General features: G+C 43.3%; 1 protein-coding gene across 1 annotated transcript; it reads right to left on the bottom strand.

The window, feature by feature from the left end:
* Nucleotides 1–53: 53 nt before the first annotated feature.
* LOC110381052 (tyrosine-protein phosphatase non-receptor type 23) lies at nt 54–24,577 on the bottom strand. Its single transcript, XM_064035071.1, has 25 exons — nt 24,329–24,577; nt 24,045–24,247; nt 23,233–23,555; nt 22,738–22,911; nt 21,123–21,409; nt 18,917–19,107; nt 18,475–18,619; nt 18,106–18,337; nt 16,090–16,289; nt 15,528–15,660; nt 14,846–15,030; nt 14,182–14,274; nt 13,849–13,941; nt 13,287–13,379; nt 13,064–13,160; nt 12,483–12,653; nt 12,031–12,117; nt 10,183–11,898; nt 9,551–10,089; nt 9,001–9,144; nt 7,802–7,930; nt 7,256–7,437; nt 6,048–6,232; nt 2,501–2,623; nt 54–1,833 (listed from the first exon to the last, which is right to left on the bottom strand). Exons 1-25 carry the CDS (start codon nt 24,413–24,415, stop codon nt 1,613–1,615), a joined length of 6,033 nt encoding a protein of 2,010 aa, XP_063891141.1. The 5' UTR covers nt 24,416–24,577; the 3' UTR covers nt 54–1,612.
* Nucleotides 24,578–24,638: the final 61 nt, after the last annotated feature.

Below are 24,638 nucleotides of genomic sequence, written 5' to 3'. Positions count from 1 at the left end.
TATATCACTATTCGAAGATAACTGAATGGATTGTCTGTAATAAAACAAGAATATCTCAGTCCAATTTATTTTATTTGAGTATGCTATGAATATCAGTACCTAACTACAGTATTAAATTCATTAATATTCGTTACATTTTATTACAATAGATAATAATACAAAATCAACTTTTATTAAAATGTATGAAAATTCAAATACATAACTATCATTAGAGTATAATTATGGAACATGAAACAATTTAGCTGCTTTACAATAACTATCGCACCTACGTATTAGACAATGTTGACACATTCCGGTCAGTGAGCACGCTGCCCGCGCTTTCATACAGTTCAGTGTCGACTGAACACGTCAACTTTGTATAAACCTATAAATTGGCATTGGCATCCCGAAATGCGTGCGTAACATGTATTCAATAGTATAATTTATAACTAAAATAAAACGAAACACAAGGAATGTAGTAACATTAAAACAGTGTTGGAATAATACAATGTCTTACAATAAAGCTAAGTTCAGATGAACGGCGCTCGAGCAAATCGTTCAATTTATGTTTTGTAGGTATCGACAACTAATTCAAAATAATAATAGAACAGAAAGAATAACGCTTAACATCTGAACTAAATCAAAGTTAATAGTGCTTTGAAATTAAAGTATTTGTGATAATTAGTAACATGGTTGCTTGTTTTGTTCCTTTAACATAAATAAAAAGATTTTTACAATATCAAAAATCACTATCCAAAATCTACACAAAAGCTTTCTTCACTGAAAAGTCTGCGCTTGGGAACATGTATATTTTCGCTGCGCTGAATAATGTTTTTTCTATCGATAATAACATAAAATTATCGATTTGTAAAAAAAGAATTAAAGATTCCATACTTGTAAGTTAAAAAAACCTTTTCATATCAGTATGACGGCATGCAACAATTGAATTTAGTTTTTTTGGCGAATCATGATTAATAGCATATTTTCCTAAATTTTACTGAACAAAAATACAAAATCTGATACCGTCCAACTTGCTCATTAATCCGTATAGTACTTTCTAGATATTTTGTTAAATGAAATTAACATGAAACCGTTAATTATGGAAAATTTGTTAAAACGCATTCGATCATTATACATAATAATCCAAAAGTAGATAAAATTAAAGCCAACTAAATTAAAAAAACATAAATCTAGTAACGATAATAAATAATAAGAATACTCATTTTTTGTGGAATAATATTTAATTTTTATTTAACCTATCTTATTAAGAAGCTAAAATTTTAATAAAACTAAATACGTCAAGAAAACGAAAACATAGCTAATAAAAATACTTTTACGATAAAATAATTTTGTTTAAGTAATTAACAAGTAATATCGAAATAATCGGCACTTCGTGTATGACAGGCGAAAGGAATCACGAACATAATTTTATTTACTCCAGCGGGTGCTTCATCAGCGATACTCAACCTACTATTTTCTGGGGCCGCAACAATACGGCCGCACCTATCCATATGCTAAGTAATACTCTTTATACGTGAGATCTGCAAGACTGACACCTCAGCGGGCCGAAGGTTGAGTATCGCTGCGTCTAGTGACGACATAGTCCATCGAACCATTTGACGAAGAAGGGAGCTCACTTTTTCTTCAAGCTCCAGAGAGGGTCGAGGAAGTTGAGTGGGTCCTTCATATCTCCGCTTTTTAACCCTGGCGATTGCTTCATTTCCTCGAAGGATTCGCGGGAGAACTTGGTGGGTTTCTGGCCGGCGGTGGAAGGGTTAGAAGTGGGGGTTACGGGGGGAAGTACCGCGGCGCCTGATGGGAGAGACACCGCTTCTCCGTTGAACATCGTTGTACCTTTGGGAAGAAAGAAAATGTTAAGAATGATGTCAAGAATATTAGCCGTACCTATTTGGTATTTAACATTATTAGGTACAACTAATGTTTAGAAGTGGACATTTGACTTAAAATGATAAGCTCGCCTATTTTTGGTCAGGGGAAGTACTAAAATGATAAGTCAAGTTCATGTTTGTCTTTATCTAAATAAGCTTAGATAACAGTGACTTATGCAGATTAATTCACTGTCAATAACGATTATTATAAATATTATTTAGCTTAGGATTTCTATGTACAAAAAATTACATTATCTAATTAAATATTTTGTAGTTAGTTACTTATAATTATTTATTAATTATGATATCATTTACGTCAATGAGTTTTAATAAGGACGTAGAAAGCAGATTAAGATATAATTAGGGTTGGGCATTAAAATACAAAAATAACCCAAAATAGTGGATTAACCGTTTATATCAGACAATTAAGAGATTTTTATCTTGTATTTTTACTATGACATGCACTTAAATCGAGATAATTCAAGTCCTCAGATTCATACAAAAGTGAATCGCAAAATTTTAAGACACATTTAATAAATAAATATTGACCAATTTTTTCTTTCACACCCAAAATTCCATATTAGAGTTCAGTTTCACTTTAGAGTATTAAACATAGTTCACAGTTAACTTACCAGAACAGAGAACTCCTTGGACATAAAACAATGCAGTTCTGTAGGCGTCCGCCAAATATTTGGTGTCTTCCAACACGTTGCTCCTATGTGTGTACAAGTTCATGCACCCGGCGTCAAGCATATCTATAAACAATACAGATTTATTAGGAAGATGATTAAAAAAAAAAAATTATTTAACTTAGATCATACACAAATTGAATAGAATGGGGTCTTTACATAGATAAGAATGTATCAAAGGAAAGTCCCAATTCCTGATTATGTACCTACTACGTCAGTCATACATCCCCGGAAAACGAGTACATACAAACATCCGTCGAAATCGTTTAGTTTTATCTTGTGTCAGTAATGAGTGTTGGTTTCTTTGCGGCCAGCTACTTATTTGGGAATTCCTTAAAAAACGTTTGCATCCAAAATTTATGACTATATAATTTATGAATGTAAGACGTGACAGTCATCATTTGGAGAAAACTCGGGAAGTATATAGGAAAGAAAGAGTTTCACGCGCCGCACAGCTGGTTGCTCAGTCTGCCGTCGTACGTCTGGCTGAGCAGTTGTCTGCCAGCAGTACTAGCTACTCACCACACAGCTGCATCTGCCCCGCTCGCACTTGGCACATGAGCATCAGCAGCAGAGCGAGCACGCAGCTGCGGCCCGCCCCCGCCGCGTCCTGCACCCACGCGCCGCACAGCTGGTTGCTCAGTCTGCCGTCGTACGTCTGGCTGAGCAGTTGTCTGCCAGCAGTACTAGCTACTCACCACACAGCTGCATCTGCCCCGCTCGCACTTGGCACATGAGCATCAGCAGCAGAGCGAGCACGCAGCTGCGGCCCGCCCCCGCCGCGTCCTGCACCCACGCGCCGCACAGCTGGTTGCTCAGTCTGCCGTCGTACGTCTGGCTGAGCAGTTGTCTGCCAGCAGTACTAGCTACTCACCACACAGCTGCATCTGCCCCGCTCGCACTTGGCACATGAGCATCAGCAGCAGAGCGAGCACGCAGCTGCGGCCCGCCCGCCGCGTCCTGCACCCACGCGCCGCACAGCTGGTTGCTCAGTCTGCCGTCGTACGTCTGGCTGAGCAGTTGTCTGCCAGCAGTACTAGCTACTCACCACACAGCTGCATCTGCCCCGCTCGCACTTGGCACATGAGCATCAGCAGCAGAGCGAGCACGCAGCTGCGGCCCGCCCCCGCCGCGTCCTGCACCCACGCGCCGCACAGCTGGTTGCTCAGTCTGCCGTCGTACGTCTGACTGAGCAGTTGTCTGCCAGCAGTACTAGCTACTCACCACACAGCTGCATCTGCCCCGCTCGCACTTGGCACATGAGCATCAGCAGCAGAGCGAGCACGCAGCTGCGGCCCGCCCCCGCCGCGTCCTGCACCCACGCGCCGCACAGCTGGTTGCTCAGTCTGCCGTCGTACGTCTGGCTGAGCAGTTGTCTGCCAGCAGTACTAGCTACTCACCACACAGCTGCATCTGCCCCGCTCGCACTTGGCACATGAGCATCAGCAGCAGAGCGAGCACGCAGCTGCGGCCCGCCCCGCGTCCTGCACCCACGCGCCGCACAGCTGGTTGCTCAGTCTGCCGTCGTACGTCTGGCTGAGCAGTTGTCTGCCAGCAGTACTAGCTACTCACCACACAGCTGCATCTGCCCCGCTCGCACTTGGCACATGAGCATCAGCAGCAGAGCGAGCACGCAGCTGCGGCCCGCCCCCGCCGCGTCCTGCACCCACGCGCCGCACAGCTGGTTGCTCAGTCTGCCGTCGTACGTCTGGCTGAGCAGTTGTCTGCCAGCAGTACTAGCTACTCACCACACAGCTGCATCTGCCCCGCTCGCACTTGGCACATGAGCATCAGCAGCAGAGCGAGCACGCAGCTGCGGCCCGCCCCCGCCGCGTCCTGCACCCACGCGCCGCACAGCTGGTTGCTCAGTCTGCCGTCGTACGTCTGACTGAGCAGTTGTCTGCCAGCAGTACTAGCTACTCACCACACAGCTGCATCTGCCCCGCTCGCACTTGGCACATGAGCATCAGCAGCAGAGCGAGCACGCAGCTGCGGCCCGCCCGCCGCGTCCTGCACCCACGCGCCGCACAGCTGGTTGCTCAGTCTGCCGTCGTACGTCTGGCTGAGCAGTTGTCTGCCAGCAGTACTAGCTACTCACCACACAGCTGCATCTGCCCGCTCGCACTTGGCACATGAGCATCAGCAGCAGAGCGAGCACGCAGCTGCGGCCCGCCGCCGCGTCCTGCACCCACGCGCCGCACAGCTGGTTGCTCAGTCTGCCGTCGTACGTCTGGCTGAGCAGTTGTCTGCCAGCAGTACTAGCTACTCACCACAGCTGCATCTGCCCGCTCGCACTTGGCACATGAGCATCAGCAGCAGAGCGAGCACGCAGCTGCGGCCCGCCCCGCCGCGTCCTGCACCCACGCGCCGCACAGCTGGTTGCTCAGTCTGCCGTCGTACGTCTGGCTGAGCAGTTGTCTGCCAGCAGTACTAGCTACTCACCACACAGCTGCATCTGCCCCGCTCGCACTTGGCACATGAGCATCAGCAGCAGAGCGAGCACGCAGCTGCGGCCCGCCCCCCGCGTCCTGCACCCACGCGCCGCACAGCTGGTTGCTCAGTCTGCCGTCGTACGTCTGGCTGAGCAGTTGTCTGCCAGCAGTACTAGCTACTCACCACACAGCTGCATCTGCCCGCTCGCACTTGGCACATGAGCATCAGCAGCAGAGCGAGCACGCAGCTGCGGCCCGCCCGCCGCGTCCTGCACCCACGCGCCGCACAGCTGGTTGCTCAGTCTGCCGTCGTACGTCTGGCTGAGCAGTTGTCTGCCAGCAGTACTAGCTACTCACCACACAGCTGCATCTGCCCGCTCGCACTTGGCACATGAGCATCAGCAGCAGAGCGAGCACGCAGCTGCGGCCCGCCCCCGCCGCGTCCTGCACCCACGCGCCGCACAGCTGGTTGCTCAGTCTGCCGTCGTACGTCTGGCTGAGCAGTTGTCTGCCAGCAGTACTAGCTACTCACCACACAGCTGCATCTGCCCGCTCGCACTTGGCACATGAGCATCAGCAGCAGAGCGAGCACGCAGCTGCGGCCCGCCCCCGCCGCGTCCTGCACCCACGCGCCGCACAGCTGGTTGCTCAGTCTGCCGTCGTACGTCTGGCTGAGCAGTTGTCTGCCAGCAGTACTAGCTACTCACCACACAGCTGCATCTGCCCGCTCGCACTTGGCACATGAGCATCAGCAGCAGAGCGAGCACGCAGCTGCGGCCCGCCCCCGCCGCGTCCTGCACCCACGCGCCGCACAGCTGGTTGCTCAGTCTGCCGTCGTACGTCTGGCTGAGCAGTTGTCTGCCAGCAGTACTAGCTACTCACCACACAGCTGCATCTGCCCCGCTCGCACTTGGCACATGAGCATCAGCAGCAGAGCGAGCACGCAGCTGCGGCCCGCCCCCGCCGCGTCCTGCACCCACGCGCCGCACAGCTGGTTGCTCAGTCTGCCGTCGTACGTCTGGCTGAGCAGTTGTCTGCCAGCAGTACTAGCTACTCACCACACAGCTGCATCTGCCCCGCTCGCACTTGGCACATGAGCATCAGCAGCAGAGCGAGCACGCAGCTGCGGCCCGCCCCCGCCGCGTCCTGCACCCACGCGCCGCACAGCTGGTTGCTCAGTCTGCCGTCGTACGTCTGACTGAGCAGTTTGTCTGCTAGGAGCACTAGGGGGGAGCAGACGATCCTGTACGAATGAAGGAATTTGTTATTTTATAGTTTCTTCACAGATAAAATAGCCTAAGGCCCGAGTCACACTGGAATGGCAACGGCATACGTCCTAAACGCTGTCATGTTGACAAACACCCACAGACACTGTCTTTTAAGCCTCTGATTGTGAAATAGGGACGTCAAGGTTGCCCCTGCAAATGTTCAATTAGCCGCTGTTTGGTATTAGGTTTATCACTTCACTATTTCTAATGTGAAAAAGATTGTATGCCTTTTCTGTTCAATATTCTATACCCTTGCTGTTTCACATTTGATCAATCGTCATAATAGTCAATTGAGTGATTGCGTGCCAAAGAAGCATAGCACTACTTATTAATTACGAAAATAAAACAATAAATAACATCGATAAATATAACAGTTAATTTGATGGCAGGCTCCCCAGCGATTGGACGCTATGCGAAATTAAATTTCAATTAATAATAAAAAATCCGCAATAATCATTAATTAAATCAAATAACTGTCTCAGAAGCTACTCGATTTATTTAGTAATTAAGGCTTATGGTACACTAAAAGCATTAGGTGGGTAATTACAGTAATCAAGTCGATAACCGCCTTATAACGGTAAAGCCCTGAACACACGCAAACTAAAGGTGACTCATGGTTCAAAATATTGAACAGAACTTTATATTACGTTGATCAGTTACGTGAGATATGTATTTGAAACTTTATGTAAAAGAAATAAGATGTAATATTGCACACTAGTTTTAAAGCCACGGCTGAGATACAGATCTATAGCTAGATTTGGACAAAATCTTTGTACACGATTACACTTATGACTTTTTAGTGCCATATTTATTTAAGTATTTCTTTCCATAAACATAGCTTACATACAGGGTGAGGGTGACATATCGATAACTTACAGAGAATTTGTCATCGAAATTCACAAAGATATTTATAATTTAAATTATGTCTGAAATGCAGAATAAATCCTAATAAAACAGACATACAAAAGATAAATTTATACATAATTATGTGTACTTACTTAGCAGGAAACACGTTAATCTGATAGTGTGTGACATTCAACACAGTTTTCCCGGTAGAAACAGTGAGTTTTCTCTCTGTCCAGTGCACGGTACACGTCACTTCATCTAGGAGAACTTTCAACCCATCTGACAGGTCCAAGCTTTGTCCTTTTGCAGTCGGCCAGTAGGTTTTGCCTTGCATCTGGTAGGAAGAAAACATTATCTACCTATAAACTGAATACTCGTAAGTTAGTTGCGGGCCGCCAATAAGTTTAGCGTGAATTATACAGACTCGAAATATATTACTGGATGTCTTTTAGGTAACTGCATGTTTAGCTATATTTCCTTGTTTAACAAACGAAATTGTCTATTGCACATATAATTAGTTTATATGTAGTTCTCTTAGTCACTCTTGAGTTGTTGTTGTCCCATTAAAACTGGCATCCTACTTTGATCAAGCACTCATTAGCATAGAAATTAATATGGTCAATATTATGACATGTTTATTTATAGAGTATGATGTTTAACTCAAAATACGTTTTAAACGTATTATAACTATAACTTACCTCAATTTCACTCAGCAGACACACAATGCAAGTTATTTTGTTTTCTAACACGGCTTTCCAGAACACCGTATATTCAGACTCGCTGGGGTTCTTTGAGATCACTAGAGGAATACACCATGACGCTAGTTGCTGTAACAAACATAATACATATTAATTACTAGCTTTCGCCCGCAGTTTCACTTGCGAACTGCTTCCCGCACATGGGTAAAAAATTGTAAAATTGACATGAACTATTCTCCTCCTGGGATCGATAAAGAGACGCACCGAACTTAAGAGTCCCCGATAAAAAGGGAAGTCGGTTGTCACCGGATGTAGGTATCTTGTGTGCTCTTTTACCTTTGGTCAGCCTTATATTGATAGTAGATCCTACACTATATTCTCACATTTTGTATAGTTTTCGAAAATACTAATTTCACGAACCCGGATATGAATTATCCGAGTGAACCATATTTACGCATTTATCATATCGTCAATATTAAAAGTAACGATGAGTCACCTCATTTGAATATCCACAAATTAATGAGATACTGTACCAAAAGTTTAAAAACAGAGACAAACTTGCGGAAACTGGAACAAACTACATAATATGACGCCTTAAAAACATGATTATACCCGTTTTTAAGATGGGCCTCTTATTTAATGATATATCACATATATTCAGTTTATATTGAGATCGATATCTTTTCATAAAGAAGAACTAGTTTGCCTTGTTGTTATTGCAAAGTTTAATTGGAATTAGGGTATTAACATAATTAGAACATAACATTAACTTGAACACATATTTCATTAACTTTTTACATGTTATGATGTATAAATTTTGCTTTTGAATCAAATCTGAATATATCTGAGTTTTCATCAACATCAGGCATCGATATAAAATCAAAGTACCTATTCGTTTGTATGGAAGTATCAATCTAGTCACACCCAAACGTCCACTGCCGCCTCCCCCAAGCAGGGGGGATTTGCCCATACTCATCGCGCTGGGCATAAGGTCACATTTGTTAAAGTTCCAGTCTGAATTTATGTTGCTGGGTTCAATAACATCTGATCCGTGAGCTGAATCGACCTGCATTTCCTCATTTAGTGGAGGATGGTACGCGTCAGGAGGCACAAGTCCATCTGCCCTGCTAACTACGGTTCCATCCCGTACTAATGTACATGTGGGTGGCATACGCATTCGTGATTAAATATAATCTTACCTTATAATACGAAGCGTTGATAAATGCGTCAGGGTCAGACTTGAGAGTCAGACGCGAGTCATCATAAGGCACCACTTCAGTCACTATGTTGCCGTTTGTATGCTGCATGGCGATGGTCTTGCTTCGAGTCATATTCTGCTTCGTCTAAAATATACAAATGTGTTATATTCTTGGAAGGGTGAAGAAGTATTCCCAAGCCGATAAATTAGATTTAAACACGTGTGGAAAAGCATAACTCCCTTTATTTCTACAAAACATGTATATCAATTCGTAAGACTCATCATCACATATCGGCTATGTTTAAAACCGTAGTGATATCAAAAATATCTTCCAGAGGATGTAGGATTCAAACTTCAGAATGCTATAAAGGTTCATGTCAAAATGAGAGGGACTAATAAAACTTTTTATGTGCCATATTAAATAAAATGTAAGAAGACTAATTATTTAAAAAGAAAAGCAATAAAACATTCACAATGGTGATTTTCTCTATGAACAGAAATGTAGCAAAAAAATAAACCTTTATGAAAAATTATAAACATTAAATACTTACCTGAAAATCTTGGAAATTCTTCCATTTGGAGTCCAGTACCGTCAAACCACTGGGCATTTTGTTAGTCAGTGAATCTGTCAATTTCTGTAGATTTTTCACTTCTTGAGTGAACTGATTCAACAAACTCGGATCGGAGAATAAATCTCTCTTTGCAGGGCGTTCAATCACTTCTTCCTTTACTGGTACCTTTTTCACGGGTTCTACTCTAGGTGCCACAGGTTTTCTTATAGCACTTTCAGATATTTGGGGCACTTTAATTTCAGGCATTAGTGGCGTTTGTTCTACTGAAAAGTCGATCTCCGATAGCAAATCGAATGCAGTCAGCTCAGGTTTGACCTGTGGCTTAGTGTCTGTCGGAACTGTTTCTGGAACTTTCTGCTCAACGGAAGAACTTTGTTCTACACTCGGAGTATTTTGTTCTACACTTGGAGTACTCTGTTCTACATATGGAGTACTTTGCTCTACATTTGAAGTGCTTTGATTGTCTACATTAGGATAAGTCTCAAATTTTGGCTCAACATTGTCACTCGGTGCCGACACTGCAATGGCGAATGAAATTCCATTTTACTTTAAATGCGTTTATTGACAAATAATTACAATATTTTTGGTACAAATTATTCATAAAATCTTACCTGGACCGCTATTGAACGTGACGTGATGGTCCTGTGGGGTCGGAACAGTCGGCACGTAGCCCGGCTGGTTCGCGTTCACTACGTAGTTGTTGGGAACTGTCTGCTGCGCTGCTTGCGCGTCGTTCACTGGTGACGTCACGCTCTGGTAGCCGTACGTGTTGTTATAGTACATCTGGTTATTAACTCCTTGTTCCGCAGGCATTTGCGGCACTATCTGTGAGTTGTCAGTCGGCGACTGCACAGTCTCACAAGTCCCCATATTCCCCGCGCTCGTGTATATCGCTGGCTGCTGCCAGTTTTGTTCTTTCTCCGCCGGCTGATAATTCACATTCTCTTGTACGGTATTATCATATGTATAAGAGTTTTGCGAACCGAAATTATACTCGTAGGTTCCCGTGGTCGAGTTGAAGTTATAACCCGGGTGGTTTTGGTAGGACTGTGAGAAGTTCGTGTTTGTTTGATCGGTGTAACCGTACGTGCTGGTCGGGTTATATGTCTGGGGTTGGTTGGAGTACCCGGGAACATTGGAGCCGTAGTTTTGGTAGGATGGCTGGAAGCTCAGGCTGGATAGGGCTTCACCCTTCGCGTGGGACTTTATCGGTTTGTCAATAGCGTCTAACTGGGACAGAGCTGGGTTATAGTTGTCCATTTCTGACGTGAAGGAGTATGGGAGACTGTTGGAGTTCGCTATGCTTGAGGTTGTAGAAGTATTGGCATTAGTGTACGTGTACCCTTGGGAGGTCGAGGCGAAGGTAGTGGCATAGTTGTACGAAGGGTCAGCAGCAGAGAACGTCGGCACCTGCTGACTGTACTGCGTCGACTCGTTACTGTACGGATAGTTCAGCGTACTGTAGTCAGAATTCATCTGGGAAGGCGCTAAGCTCGTGTTAGAATTCTGAGGAGCGCTGGTATAGGCGGCTGATCCAGGAGTCGATACATTTGGGTACTGAACGCTATAGAAAGTCTGCGAATAATCCGCTCCAAAATCTTGGGGATTTTCGTGCTTAGGCCCCGAAACATGCATTTGTGCGAAATTTGCGATCATGTCCGTTTGATTCGCACTACTGTAGGCAGATACGGACGACATGGACGACTCGGGAATTGGTCCCATCTGGTTCATGTATGGCTCGTAGCTCTGATTAGGATTTACATTTATTTGATTTGGATTTACGTTAACTTGGTTCGGATTCACATTGATTTGGTTCGGATTCACATTAATTTGGTTTGGAATGTTTGGATTCACGTTTACTTGATTGGGATTCATGTTCACTTGATTCGGATTCATACTGACTTGATTCGGATTCATACTAACTTGGTTTGGATTCATTCCACCCTGATTTGGATTCACATTTCCTTGGTTAGGATTCACATTGACCTGATTTGGAACCACATTAGAGAAGTTCTGTGAGTCAGTGACTACAGTAGCATTGTTTTGAGCGCCATAAGAATTGGCGTAGTAAGGATTAGAATATATTTGTTGTTCAGAAGTATTCGCAGAAAACTGTTGCGGAGTATACGTAGAGTAACCATAACTCAAGTCTTCGTGGGACGGTTTTTCGTAAGTTTTGCTGGTATTAGGGAATAGGTAGTTGGATGGGATGGCGTACGGTTCGGAATCGGATGGGCCGTATAGGTACCGGTCGTACGGACTGGGCACGGCTTGTACCGGAGGCATTACCACGCCGTCAGGTAACTGCATCTGATTTATATCCGTTGCTGCAACAAATATTTTTATTGGAGTTTTATAAAGCCTTTAGATGTTACCCATTTTATAGCGATATTAATTATTATTATATAATGTTAATTATTTGTATTAGGAATAAAAAGGTCATAATAACATCGGCTTACCTTCTGATCCAACGGGTGTCGGGCGCACTGAAGTTGGGTATATGCCTTCAGGATAATATGAGTCCAGAGGAATTGGTTCCACGGGGGCTGCAACATAAGAACACATACTTGTTACTTACCAAAACGTAGGAGGTTCACAATTTGGAAGTTTATGTTTTTCTTTGCAAATAATGTTACTAAGAACTTTAGTATAAATAGTAATGACAGATTGCTGCCTCATCGGACTTTGAATGTGACGGAAAAGGGAGTATAGCATCTGCTCATATATGCTTGTTATGCCCTATAATGGCTGGCAATTGGCAATCAGTCTGTTCAATATTACACTAAGACGTAAAACTGGGTAGTTCGAAGTACCGAACTGTCAAACCTAAAATGATTTGATTTTAGCTTTAACTCTTCTGGCTATATATATTAATTCCACTAGTTTCTCTCGCTTATAAACTATTTATTACCTTGCGGCGCCATACCGCGGTTCCTATTCTTCATATACGGCAGGTAGTCCTTCAGCTTGCGTGGTCCTCCGCCAGCCGCCAGTGAGGGGGGCAACTGGCTCACTATAGCACTTGCCTCTGCTTGTTTAGCGGGCGGGGGACTGGCTGCCGCTGTGGGGGTCGGGGTACTCGCTGTGAAGGGGAGTTATATGTTAAATTACATGATAAACTTAAAAATAACTGTCTGTATGTCTGTAAGCTGAGTCAAATATGTGTACAACATACAGTTTTTGTAATAATAAAAATAATTTGCGAAGAGGGGATAGTTCGTGCACGTTCACTTTGGCACAAATCATAGCATTTAAAAAAAGTTTCTTTTTCAAAGAAGACGCAAAGCGGAGGTCCGGCGCTAGCAGCGATCTTGTAATCTTCCTCTCGCATCTGTCACCTAAATCAGAGTTCCCAGAATCTTTCCTACTCTTCAAATTACTTGCCGATGCTGGCCTATTATATGCATCAGAGCCAGTACACGACAGTTTATATGGGAAATTGTGTTTGGCTGTTTGAGGTACAGCTTTTATTTACTTATTTAGTACGCTTACCTTTCCCCTGTTGCTTGGCGAGGAGCTGCGCCCTCTCCTCGCGCTGCACCTGGCACGTGCTGCGCAGCCGCGTCAGCAGTTGCGACACGTGTGACAGCTACGCGTAGCACTTACCTTTCCCTGTTGCTTGGGAGCTGCGCCCTCTCCTCGCGCTGCACCTGGCACGTGCTGCGCAGCCGCGTCAGCAGTTGCGACACGTGTGACAGCTACGCGTAGCACTTACCTTTCCCTGTTGCTTGGCGAGGAGCTGCGCCCTCTCGCGCTGCACCTGGCACGTGCTGCGCAGCCGCGTCAGCAGTTGCGACACGTGTGACAGCTACGCGTAGCACTTACCTTTCCCTGTTGCTTGGCGAGGGCTGCGCCCTCTCCTCGCGCTGCACCTGGCACGTGCTGCGCAGCCGCGTCAGCAGTTGCGACACGTGTGACAGCTACGCGTAGCACTTACCTTTCCCCTGTTGCTTGGCGAGGAGCTGCGCCCTCCTCGCGCTGCACCTGGCACGTGCTGCGCAGCCGCGTCAGCAGTTGCGACACGTGTGACAGCTACGCGTAGCACTTACCTTTCCCCTGTTGCTTGGCGAGGAGCTGCGCCCTCTCCTCGCGCTGCACCTGGCACGTGCTGCGCAGCCGCGTCAGCAGTTGCGACACGTGTGACAGCTACGCGTAGCACTTACCTTTCCCCTGTTGCTTGGCGAGGAGCTGCGCCCTCTCCTCGCGCTGCACCTGGCACGTGCTGCGCAGCCGCGTCAGCAGTTGCGACACGTGTGACAGCTACGCGTAGCACTTACCTTTCCCTGTTGCTTGGCGAGGGCTGCGCCCTCCTCGCGCTGCACCTGGCACGTGCTGCGCAGCCGCGTCAGCAGTTGCGACACGTGTGACAGCTACGCGTAGCACTTACCTTTCCCCTGTTGCTTGGCGAGGAGCTGCGCCCTCTCCGCTGCACCTGGCACGTGCTGCGCAGCCGCGTCAGCAGTTGCGACACGTGTGACAGCTACGCGTAGCACTTACCTTTCCCCTGTTGCTTGGCGAGGGCTGCGCCCTCTCCTCGCGCTGCACCTGGCACGTGCTGCGCAGCCGCGTCAGCAGTTGCGACACGTGTGACAGCTACGCGTAGCACTTACCTTTCCCTGTTGCTTGGCGAGGGCTGCGCCCTCCTCGCGCTGCACCTGGCACGTGCTGCGCAGCCGCGTCAGCAGTTGCGACACGTGTGACAGCTACGCGTAGCACTTACCTTTCCCCTGTTGCTTGGCGAGGGCTGCGCCCTCCTCGCGCTGCACCTGGCACGTGCTGCGCAGCCGCGTCAGCAGTTGCGACACGTGTGACAGCTACGCGTAGCACTTACCTTTCCCCTGTTGCTTGGCGAGGGCTGCGCCCTCCTCGCGCTGCACCTGGCACGTGCTGCGCAGCCGCGTCAGCAGTTGCGACACGTGTGACAGCTACGCGTAGCACTTACCTTTCCCCTGTTGCTTGGCGAGGAGCTGCGCCCTCTCCTCGCGCTGCACCTGGCACGTGCTGCGCAGCCGCGTCAGCAGTTGCGACACGATGTGACAGCTACGCGTAGCACTTACCTTTCCCCTGTTGCTTGGCGAGGAGCTGCGCCCTCTCCTCGCGCTGCACCTGGCACGTGCTGCGCAGCCGCGTCAGCAGTTGCGACACGTGTGACAGCTACGCGTAGCACTTACCTTTCCCCTGTTGCTTGGCGAGGAGCTGCGCCCTCTCCTCGCGCTGCACCTGGCACGTGCTGCGCAGCCGCGTCAGCAGTTGCGACACGTGTGACAGCTACGCGTAGCACTTACCTTTCCCCTGTTGCTTGGCGAGGAGCTGCGCCCTCTCCTCGCGCTGCACCTGGCACGTGCTGCGCAGCCGCGTCAGCAGTTGCGACACGTTGTGGGACAGCTTCGCGTAGAACTCCAAACCTTTCTGTGACTTGCCCAGAAGTTCTTCGTATGTGTCGTATGATGTGATTAGAGCTGGGAGAAAGTAAAACCTAATTTAGAGGGGTGCAAAACGAAAAAAATTGTGAATGAATCAACAGACTAGAATGACAATAGAATCGTCATTATTTTAGTGCAAATGAAAGTTACAGACTAAATAAAAAAAAACACTTCTACAGGAGTATATAAACCCGACGCAAGTACATTATAATCATCCTCCGAGCCTTTTCCCAATCATGTTCCAAGTACATTATAATATGGGTAGTAAAGAGAGGAAGTCCGTGATTATGTACTACTATTTTCTTCCTTGTGTACTTCCTATACATATGGATGACAAAGATTTGTTAATGGAAATTATTTATAACAAATAAAATAAATAAGTACATAGGGGAGCATATATGGGCAGTATATAGAAGTTCAACTTTAAATCTAGGTGCAGCAGCACTTCGGGCTTTCACCATAACATACACAAACAGTAAACATGAACCTTAACACATAGCACACAAGGTTGAATTTCCTATCATATTCCTCACCATTAATGAGCCCTTCTCGTTTCCTCAGCACGTCTGACAGCAAACGTCTGGAGTCACCGTATGACGCGTACACTGAAGTCAGTTTGTTTATTATGTTCTCTTGAGCTGCTAGATTCGCTTCGATGATTTGTATCTGTGACAAGTAAGGCATAGAAAGAAAACCTTCTTAGTAACAAATTACAGTCTAGAAAATGACCCCTTAAAAATATGGGATTTTTTTAAAAGTAAAGCACTGGGCCATTTAAAAAACAATACGAAATAATATGTAGATGGATCAGATGGTATCTAGATTTTTTATTTTTTTTTAAATATTACTTTATTTATAAATAACAATAACGTTTGACATAATCAATCAACTGTATGACAAAAATATAAAGCTAGGAAACAAACATCAAACTACCTACAGGATTATTTCTAAGACTCCAGATCCTGCAATGCAAAGTACCATAGAAGGTTACCAGACTAACGCCGTTAGGTTGCATTTTAACTTTCCGCACACAGAGAGAAAAAACATTTAAAATATCCCATCATAAAAGAAGTACAAAATAAAAAAGCCACTAACCGTAGGATTATGTTTCTTCAACTCCTGCTTAAAAATCTCCTCTTTAGGCTCATTATTCCTCGCCAACAACTGCGAGGTGATATCGTCGTTGGTCACCGCTTCCCTCAACTGTTGTACAAGAGAGTCGCGTTGTGTTTGCATCTCGCGGACCTTGCCGACCACGCGACGCATTTCCGTCATTGTTTCACGGTCTAGACCTACTGTGGGATAAGGAAATTATTTAGAGTTATATTCCTAGTTTAGCTAATAGGCAGAATAAACTAGCCAAAGATTTAATAGTACTTCTAATAAGTCGGTAATATTGAGGACGATATAAGGATAAAAAATAGGAAAAAAATCGAATTTGGGAGCTCCATAATTTTTGGAAACTATTATGATAAGTGGTTTGTAAGAGCTATCATTAGTCAAAGGAGTGAGAAACGACCAATGACGAAATATTCAATGAGGGTTTTCTCTCCTTTTTCTGCCACCGGGTGGCGCCACGTGTGCGTCTGGTCCAAAGAGCTGTCAAATAGTAAGGAATTGTAGGGTCCGAACTTATTGTTTATTGAAATTCTACTACGGTCAGAATAAGGTTTCCGAACTAAAAATTGAGCTCAGAAAGAGGGGTGCAAAAGCCACTAGTAATAAGGAAAAGCTCGTTGAAAGGTAGATAACGTAATGTACTAGAATTCGTTTACACAATATGATTTAGTTTTTTATCTACTCAACCGCCAATAATGCACTGCTTTAATATTACAATAAAAAAATCACTAAAATCGTTCACTTTTCATAGTAAACATAAGCACTTTGACGGGTACCTGGACCTGACGACTCGGTGCTGCCACCTCGTGGACGCCATTTTAGAAAACCCTCATTGCAAGACTTGGACCTTGGTACATAATTATTTCAGCAGTTTTTTCTCTCTCTCATCTTGTGTAGCACCTGGTTGCTCTCGTGCAGTGGCGGATTTACAAACTTACCGCTAGTAGGCCATTCAATTTTTGCCGCCTCTAATGATTGTGAACTTAATGATATTTCTGTCAGTTACTAGATTATTTTTGCAAGCCTCTATGTACCGAAGAGTTTAATGTTAAGTAACAAGTTTATATGTCAGCGACTTTGAAGCGTAAAACCTCTGTAACTTTTAAACGGCTCAATCGATTTTCATCAAACATGTCTAAGAACACTCGCTCGTAAAACACCTGTAGTACAAAAAAAATTTGTTCGGGTGCTATGATTCAGTGGCGGCGTAGCATCGGGTGGCACCCGGGGCGGAGTACCTATTGAGCACCTCCCAAAAAAAACGACAAATGTAAAAAACTCAAAAATTTTGTACGAAAATAAGTAAAAAAAAAACCACCGTAAAGTGAAAAAGTCGCGAGCGAAGCGAGCGCGATTTTTTTTAGCTTTGGGACACAAAAATGCCTACCCAAGCAAGAGTGGAAAAAAGCAGTGCAAATAGAAGAAGCCGCAAGCGTAGCGAGCGCGAAATTTTTGATGTTTGGGACGTAATAATACCTAAAGAAATCAGAAAATAGTCAGCGACAAGCGAAAGGCGAAATTTTTTGAGTCTTGGAACACAAAAATACTCCAAAAGTTCTCCACCTCATAAACAGCTTAGAAATCGTCAGTGTAGAGCGTCAGTTGTTTTTGCTACTTTGGTGCTTTAACTTTTTGTTAGATTGAGGACTCAAAGAACGCAGAACAAACCAGGAATGATGAAAAAACCGCGAGCGAAGCGAGCGGATTTTTTATTTTATTTTTATTGAAACGCTATTAGAATATTTTAAAATTCATGATCACGTAAGTACCTAAGTATATATTACAGTTTATTAATTTTGCGTTTATTAATCGTTTATTTATATATGGATTGTGTACTCATATACTCAATTATAAAAAAAAACCTGTAAAAAAAATTGCTAAATTTGCCGCCCCTCTAAATCTGCCGCTCTAGGCACTGGCCTACTTGGCCTATTGGTAAATCCGCCACTGCTCTCGTGTATGTAATGTATGTAAACAGTTGTAATGTCTCACCAATATTATCGATGCTGGGTATCTTGCACTGCAGCACGTCTAGCGGCTGAGCCAGCAGACGCAAGTTGGCGATGTGTAGCGTCATCGCCTTGTGTAGCACCTGGTTGCTCTCGTTGGTTCGAGCATGGGCTTCCTCGTACTTGTGAAACTCGCGGGATAGTTCAGTTTGTACTATGGATGGGGGACGCGGTCCCATGATTTTTTGGTATTCCTTTTCTTTCGTTGTCTCTTCCTGGTGAGCGGAAATGTAAAAAATCGGCATTATTTATTTATTCTTTGAAAAAACAACACTATTAGAGTATCTTACGAATCAGGGTATGGCTGGCATTGCATAAAGGAGTACGATAATGCGATGATTAAGGTACAAACCTGTATAATTTCTTTGATTTCGGCCAAAGACTCTTCGACATCGCTGATGATTTCAGCGAGGTTGTTCATAGAGTCAACTAGCGTCTGAATAATCTCGGTTTTGGCATTCATTGCGGCACATCTATCTACAATCTCTTGAGGAACCCTGAAAACCACATGACATGTTAAACCACGCTTATAAGTAGCGGGACCCAAAAAAATATTTATAGTGCTGAATAGAATACAGAATTATTTTGATAAAAAAATATTTGGGCCGTGTCTCATTTGTTTGGTAGTTCAAACACACATTTTTTATACGAAGCTACGTTCACCATACCAAGAAGTATGGTCTTAATGAAGTGGAACCAGAAAGAAATTCACAATTACGACTTTTCCTAAACTTTACTGCTGTTAACTAAGTTATTCTCATTATAGCACCTATATTAAATACAATACGACTCACTTCTGATCAGACTCAATGACATCCAGCTGGTCCAGCTGCAGCGAGGACATGAACTCAGTGAGCTCAGTATTCTTGGCCTCCACCAGGCCGACGATGTGACGTAACATCTGGGCTTTCTCCTCCGAATACACGGAGGAAGCCTCGTGAGCCATCATCGGTACAAGGCGGGAGAATACGTCGGTCCCTGATACCTGAGGATAGTTTTGGAGTTATAAATAATAGAAAGGCTGGTTTTTCTGATGAAGGGTAAAATGGGCCAGTACAGTTCTATGCCAATACGCTTTTGCTATTGGCGGTTCTTTTTTGTTAATCCACGTCAAGTGCGGGTACTGAAAGTAGGTATTTGAATAATATTTTAAAACTTATTACGAAATATGCGAAATTGCGGCCTGGCGGTTGACCACCTACACGGGTGTTGGTAGATAATTGAACTAGGTAACTAAAATGAGCGCGGAAAAAAAACCCTAACATAAAATCATAAAAATAATGATAGGAAAATTTATGCATGATTTATTTTTAGACATTAATAGGTATTGTTTGAGATTCATTTTGACTTCCTTGTCGCCCTAACAATCTAGTACCCACTGCTCAAGGAGTCGCACGAGTTGTGTGCATGAAAATAACTTATTACAAAAGCCACTCTCAGTACCCTCTATTTAACAGCGGCGGCCCTAGCCATTGCGAGGCTACGTGCGGCAGGTCTATGCGAGGCCCTTTGTCCTACGTGAAAAGTATGTATTGCGAGAGTAAGCTGGTGGTTTGATTTAGCTAATCGTCATGTTTGAGGAGAAATGCTCAAGTTAAACAAATTAATAAAATTTTATTTTTACTACAGTTTATATCTTTATTAGTTATAGATAGTAAAGACTGTAGTTTTAAGTATAAATAATTTATATGTAATTAAGGCGCATTTATCGCATTGGGGTAACCTGTAATGGTAAATGTATGTAGATGAATAAATAAATAAAATAAAGAATCGCGCAAATTAACAAATTTTAAAATGATCTGAAGCTTGCGAATTTTCTTAAGACTAAAATCTTTAATTAAAGCAGAATAATCGAATGAATGAGAAACGTCATTTTCGATCGAAAGAATAGCAAGGGCTGAAAGGCGATCTTGTGTCATCGAATTCCTTAAACATGGTTTAATAATTTTAAGCCTCGAAAAAGCAGTTTTACGATATTATTATTTTATTATTCGAATTCTCAAGACTATTTCGGTAGTGGGATAAATTTCAGTTAAATTATTTTCTAATATATATTTCAGCACCGAGATAATATTCAGCTCTTCGTATTAAACTATAAGTGATTCAGAGCCGTCTCTAGCTCATGTTGCGCCCGGGTGCAATCATGCCCCAAGCGCCCCCTATGTATTGAAAGATTGTGACTTGAGTAGTTCGAATGTCGTAAATAAGAAAGTTCGTACGGAAAGTAGGAGTTATTTTCTTGTTAATAAACTTGGACTTAAAAGCGGCGCTACCTTCTAGGTTCGGCTAAAAAGGGAAAAAATAAAAGAAGTGGAAAGAAAAGCAACCGCGAGCGTAGCGAGCGCAAAATTTTTTGAGCTTTGGGTCACTAAAGCACCTAAACTTGTATAACAAACAACAGTGCAAGGTGAAGTCGCGAGCGTAGCGAGCGCAAAATTTTTTGAGTTTTGTTACATAGAAGTAGGTACTCTAATCAATTTAGAAGGAAAGGCACTGTTAAGTGAACAGCCGCGAGCGTAGCGAGCGCGATTTTTTTTTTTAATTGTTTGTTTAAGGACTCTCAAATTAAACTCGGAATTAAGCACAAATAAAAAGAATCCGTGTCTGGATCGAGAGCCAGTTGTTTTTGTTACTTTGGTGTTCCAACTTTTTTTAAATTGAGGACTCAAAAAGTAAACGCAGAATGAATTAGAAATAAAGAAAAAATGCATTTTTTTTTTTCTGGGACCAGATACCTATAAATGTGGGTTGTAGCGCGAGGCCCCCATAAGCGCGAGGCCCTGTGCGATGGCACAGTTCGCACACCCCTAGGGCCGCCACTGCCCTCTAACACTCAGGGACCAAAACGAGACAAAAACAATTTGTTTTGAACAAGCTTAAGTTGTCATTCCGACATTGGCATAAATCGCACGGGAGCGTCTACCAACGGCTCGCGATAGACGCCTGTATCGAAATGGTGCTTTTCAAATTCAAGAAGAATTTCTCAAGTTATGAACTTACCTCAGGATCATTAAAGTTAATCGGCAACGCCTTCACCAGGCATACAGGCTTCATATCCGATAGCACATCCTTTTCCGGGACTTCTTCATGATAAATGAACTCATTTTCATTCTTGGCGGCTTTCCTCTTCCCTTCCACCACGTCGTTGGTGAAGGTGAGAGCTTCTTGGACTACTTGAGCTGGTTCTATGTTCTTGGTGAGTTTCCTGGCTTCAGCTAAACGTTCGACAGCGTGTTGGTAGAAGGCTACACGCTCGCCCATTTTCTGTTGCTCTTCTGCGTGCATGCCTGTTTAAAAACCATAAATGTTGCTAACAGGTTGGACGCACACATTCAGTTTCCGGAACAGGAATTTCGATCCGGGATTCCGCGACACCAGCGCGTTCCGAAAATTTCGAAATAGATGTCAGGATTTTTCCGTTCGGAAAAAGTAAGAACGTGTGCGCTCTTATGAACATTTTTTTACGAAAAAAGGGCATTTGTTGGCGCGCCCTAAAAGCAGGCAACTTCTTTTATCAGAGAGCTTATAAAATGTTACTATAATAAAAATAAAATGGTCCGATAGTGCAAAAGTTACAGTGATTGCGAGTAATTGGTAAATAGCCACGCTTCAATGCTCTCAATGAATATAGATGGATTTCGGCCAATGTAGCTATGGCATAATCTTGACACAGCTAATCTTTCTTACATTACAACTACCTAAATTTTATTAAGCTGAAAGCGCTAATTTCAGGACCGGACTGATGATAACTTCCCTGTCCCATCATTAGTCATATGTGAATACACGCGGATTGTGTCTATTGTGTCTGCATCGTGGACAGTGAAGAGGTCAAAACTTTTTTCAGTGTTGGTTAAGGAAATTTACCGAGGCAGAGTTCAAGCTACTTTTACAGGTGCAAATTCAAAATATTTTCTTGTCATAGAACGAAAGAAATTATACCGAAAAAATGTTCTAGAAAGGATCATTATTGAACCTTGTGAATGCCAATCGCAGTTCATATATTTGTTTGTTTACAGTCAATGAGCACAGTCAAGTACTTGTTGTGTCATTTCTCGAGAACAATGACCGTCAACAGTGACATTCATTGAATGTGCTAAAGTACGTTTTAAATTAATACGCCTTTTGTTCGACTGAAATTATGAATTTAATAAATTATATCAAGAAATGCACTATGGATGTATTTAAGCTTTGGATAATTCAGAAATTATATTGATTGCTTCACATTTCAATTAGAAAACTTTATTAACTTCATCATTTAGGATGCGTCTACACAGTGCATCTAGCTGGAGTAAGTTAATATGCGCAAGTGACAAGAGCATTGGGGATGCTGTGATTAATGCGCCAGTAGCTGGCCACGCACGTTTTTAAAATGCATGTAACCTGTAATTAGCCTCACCATGTAGATGCATCCTTAAACCAGAATAAAAAGAACGCTGATATGAACCAGGCAAGTGTAAGTCTAACCCGCCCACGAAAGGTCCCATACCATTATCTACAAGGAGAAATGACGTACCTACCTGATTACACTAGGAAATTACCTATTACCTTAGTAAAAATTTACTTATCATTTAAGGAAAATTCTTTCAATACCAATAAAAATAAAACAAAGACATACCTTGATACAGACAAACAACACAGCCGATGTAGTTGAGCTTGAAAGACAGGTATCTGTGCCAGTAGTTATACAGCTTTGTGCCAACTATCTCATGAACTATGTCTGCTCCGGAGGTGGGGCCCAGGTAACCTAGCGAGTTCTTGTAGAAGTACATCACTTGTGTTGCTACAGCGCCTGTGATTGAAAGAGAAATATATCAGGGTGGATTTAAAATAGTGGGCACTGTGGGCAAGCTCACAACACTTATTAACTTGAATGAATATAAGAAGAATCATTTTATGTATTCTCCCTATATTCTTGACTTCTTTTTGTAGGTACTCTTTAATAAAGTTTCTTATGTACTCCCTTATAAACTTGCTTATGTATTTCCCTTTGTCCTATCCCTATGTTCTCTCTTATGTACATCTTCATGTACTCCTTTTATTTCCCTTATGTGTGTTTTATAAATGTGGTTAAAAAAGACATTGACAATACTTTCAATATAAAAGGACTTACCAACAACACTAGGTTTCCTGGTATCCTGAATACTCTTCTCCAGAATGCACTCCTGTGCTAGAGCAAAACATATCTCCTGCATCATTCTCATGATCTCAGAGCACACATCAACCCCGGATGGCTGTGGTAACTGTTCTCTTAAGTACTGGAACACCCACGCGGCATGTTGAAAGTGTGTGCAGGCCGTCTTCAGGCTGTCGGCTGTGTTACGAGGTTCAGCAGCACCAAGCTGCGTGAGGAGTGCCCCTATGTTGTATAGAATGCTTGCCATTTCGAACCTTATGTCTGCTAGAGTTCTGTTCATATTTGCGTACAGGTCCTTCCTTGAAGAGGGAAATATTTTATTTATTAATGATCGTGTGATTGTTCTAAAAATAATAATTATTTAAAAATGGTGTAGTTCTTAAATCTTTAAGTGAGGAGATCTTCCTATCATAATTAAGAATATTGCACTATATTCAAGCTACATATGCATTAAAAAAAATTGTACAATAAAACATTTGCTCTCTAAAACTTTTATTAATACATTGTGCAATCTACAATATTAACAGTATGCTTTATTATTCATTACTAGAAACATGCCTATTAAGGTAAACAAAATTAATTGTTTAAAGACTTCAAAGTAATCCTCGCAGTTTATAAACATAAAGAAAACTGCAAACAAAAGTATTTCAAACTTTTTATCAGACAATGATATTATCAATGCCTTCGACACACATTGTAAACAACTCTATACCTACTATCATGATTCATTCATACGTCCAAAAGAAAAATCAATAAGAATGATGTAAGTAAATGTTAATTAGATTTACCAGTTGAAAGAACACGCAGCAGGTTGACCTTTAGCCATTGGGAATCGGCTTTGCAGCGACCGCAGCTGACAGAAATATCTGATTAGGGCGCTCAACCCAACAGAATCGATTGTAGGTCGAACAGCCGCTGACCGCAAACCCTCCAACTGATGTATCTCATTGCTGTAGCTGTCTGGATCCTCCCTATAAGCTTCCGCAATGTACTAGAAAAAAAGTACAACGTAAACACACCACAAAGAAATGTTGAAAGTAACTTTATCAGAGATTACTTGAGACCTACTTACCTGTTTCAATTTTGGTCCAAAATGCGTGTTCTCGTGGCTCACCTTCAGCTCAAAACTTAACATGGGTAATTTTGGAACGGCTTCCATGATTATCAAAGCTGTTTTTACCCGTTTCAACTATTTTTCACTCGGTAAAACAATTTCATCACAAATTAGCTTATTTGTTCCACTGTCATTTTTTTGTGTTTTTTAATTTAGCTAGAGGGTTCTTATTCTTGTCTCAGTTACGGTCATGTAAAACCGGTAATCAGATTTCATCAATATTATGATCTTCGCTTTTAAACACTCTGTTCTCAATTATATTAAAATT

This window comes from Helicoverpa armigera, chromosome 6 (genome assembly GCF_030705265.1).
Source record: "Helicoverpa armigera isolate CAAS_96S chromosome 6, ASM3070526v1, whole genome shotgun sequence".
Taxonomy (NCBI): Eukaryota; Metazoa; Arthropoda; class Insecta; order Lepidoptera; family Noctuidae; genus Helicoverpa; species Helicoverpa armigera.
The sequence above is the reverse complement of the archived record's forward strand: the minus strand, read 5'-3'. Positions and strand labels throughout refer to the sequence as shown.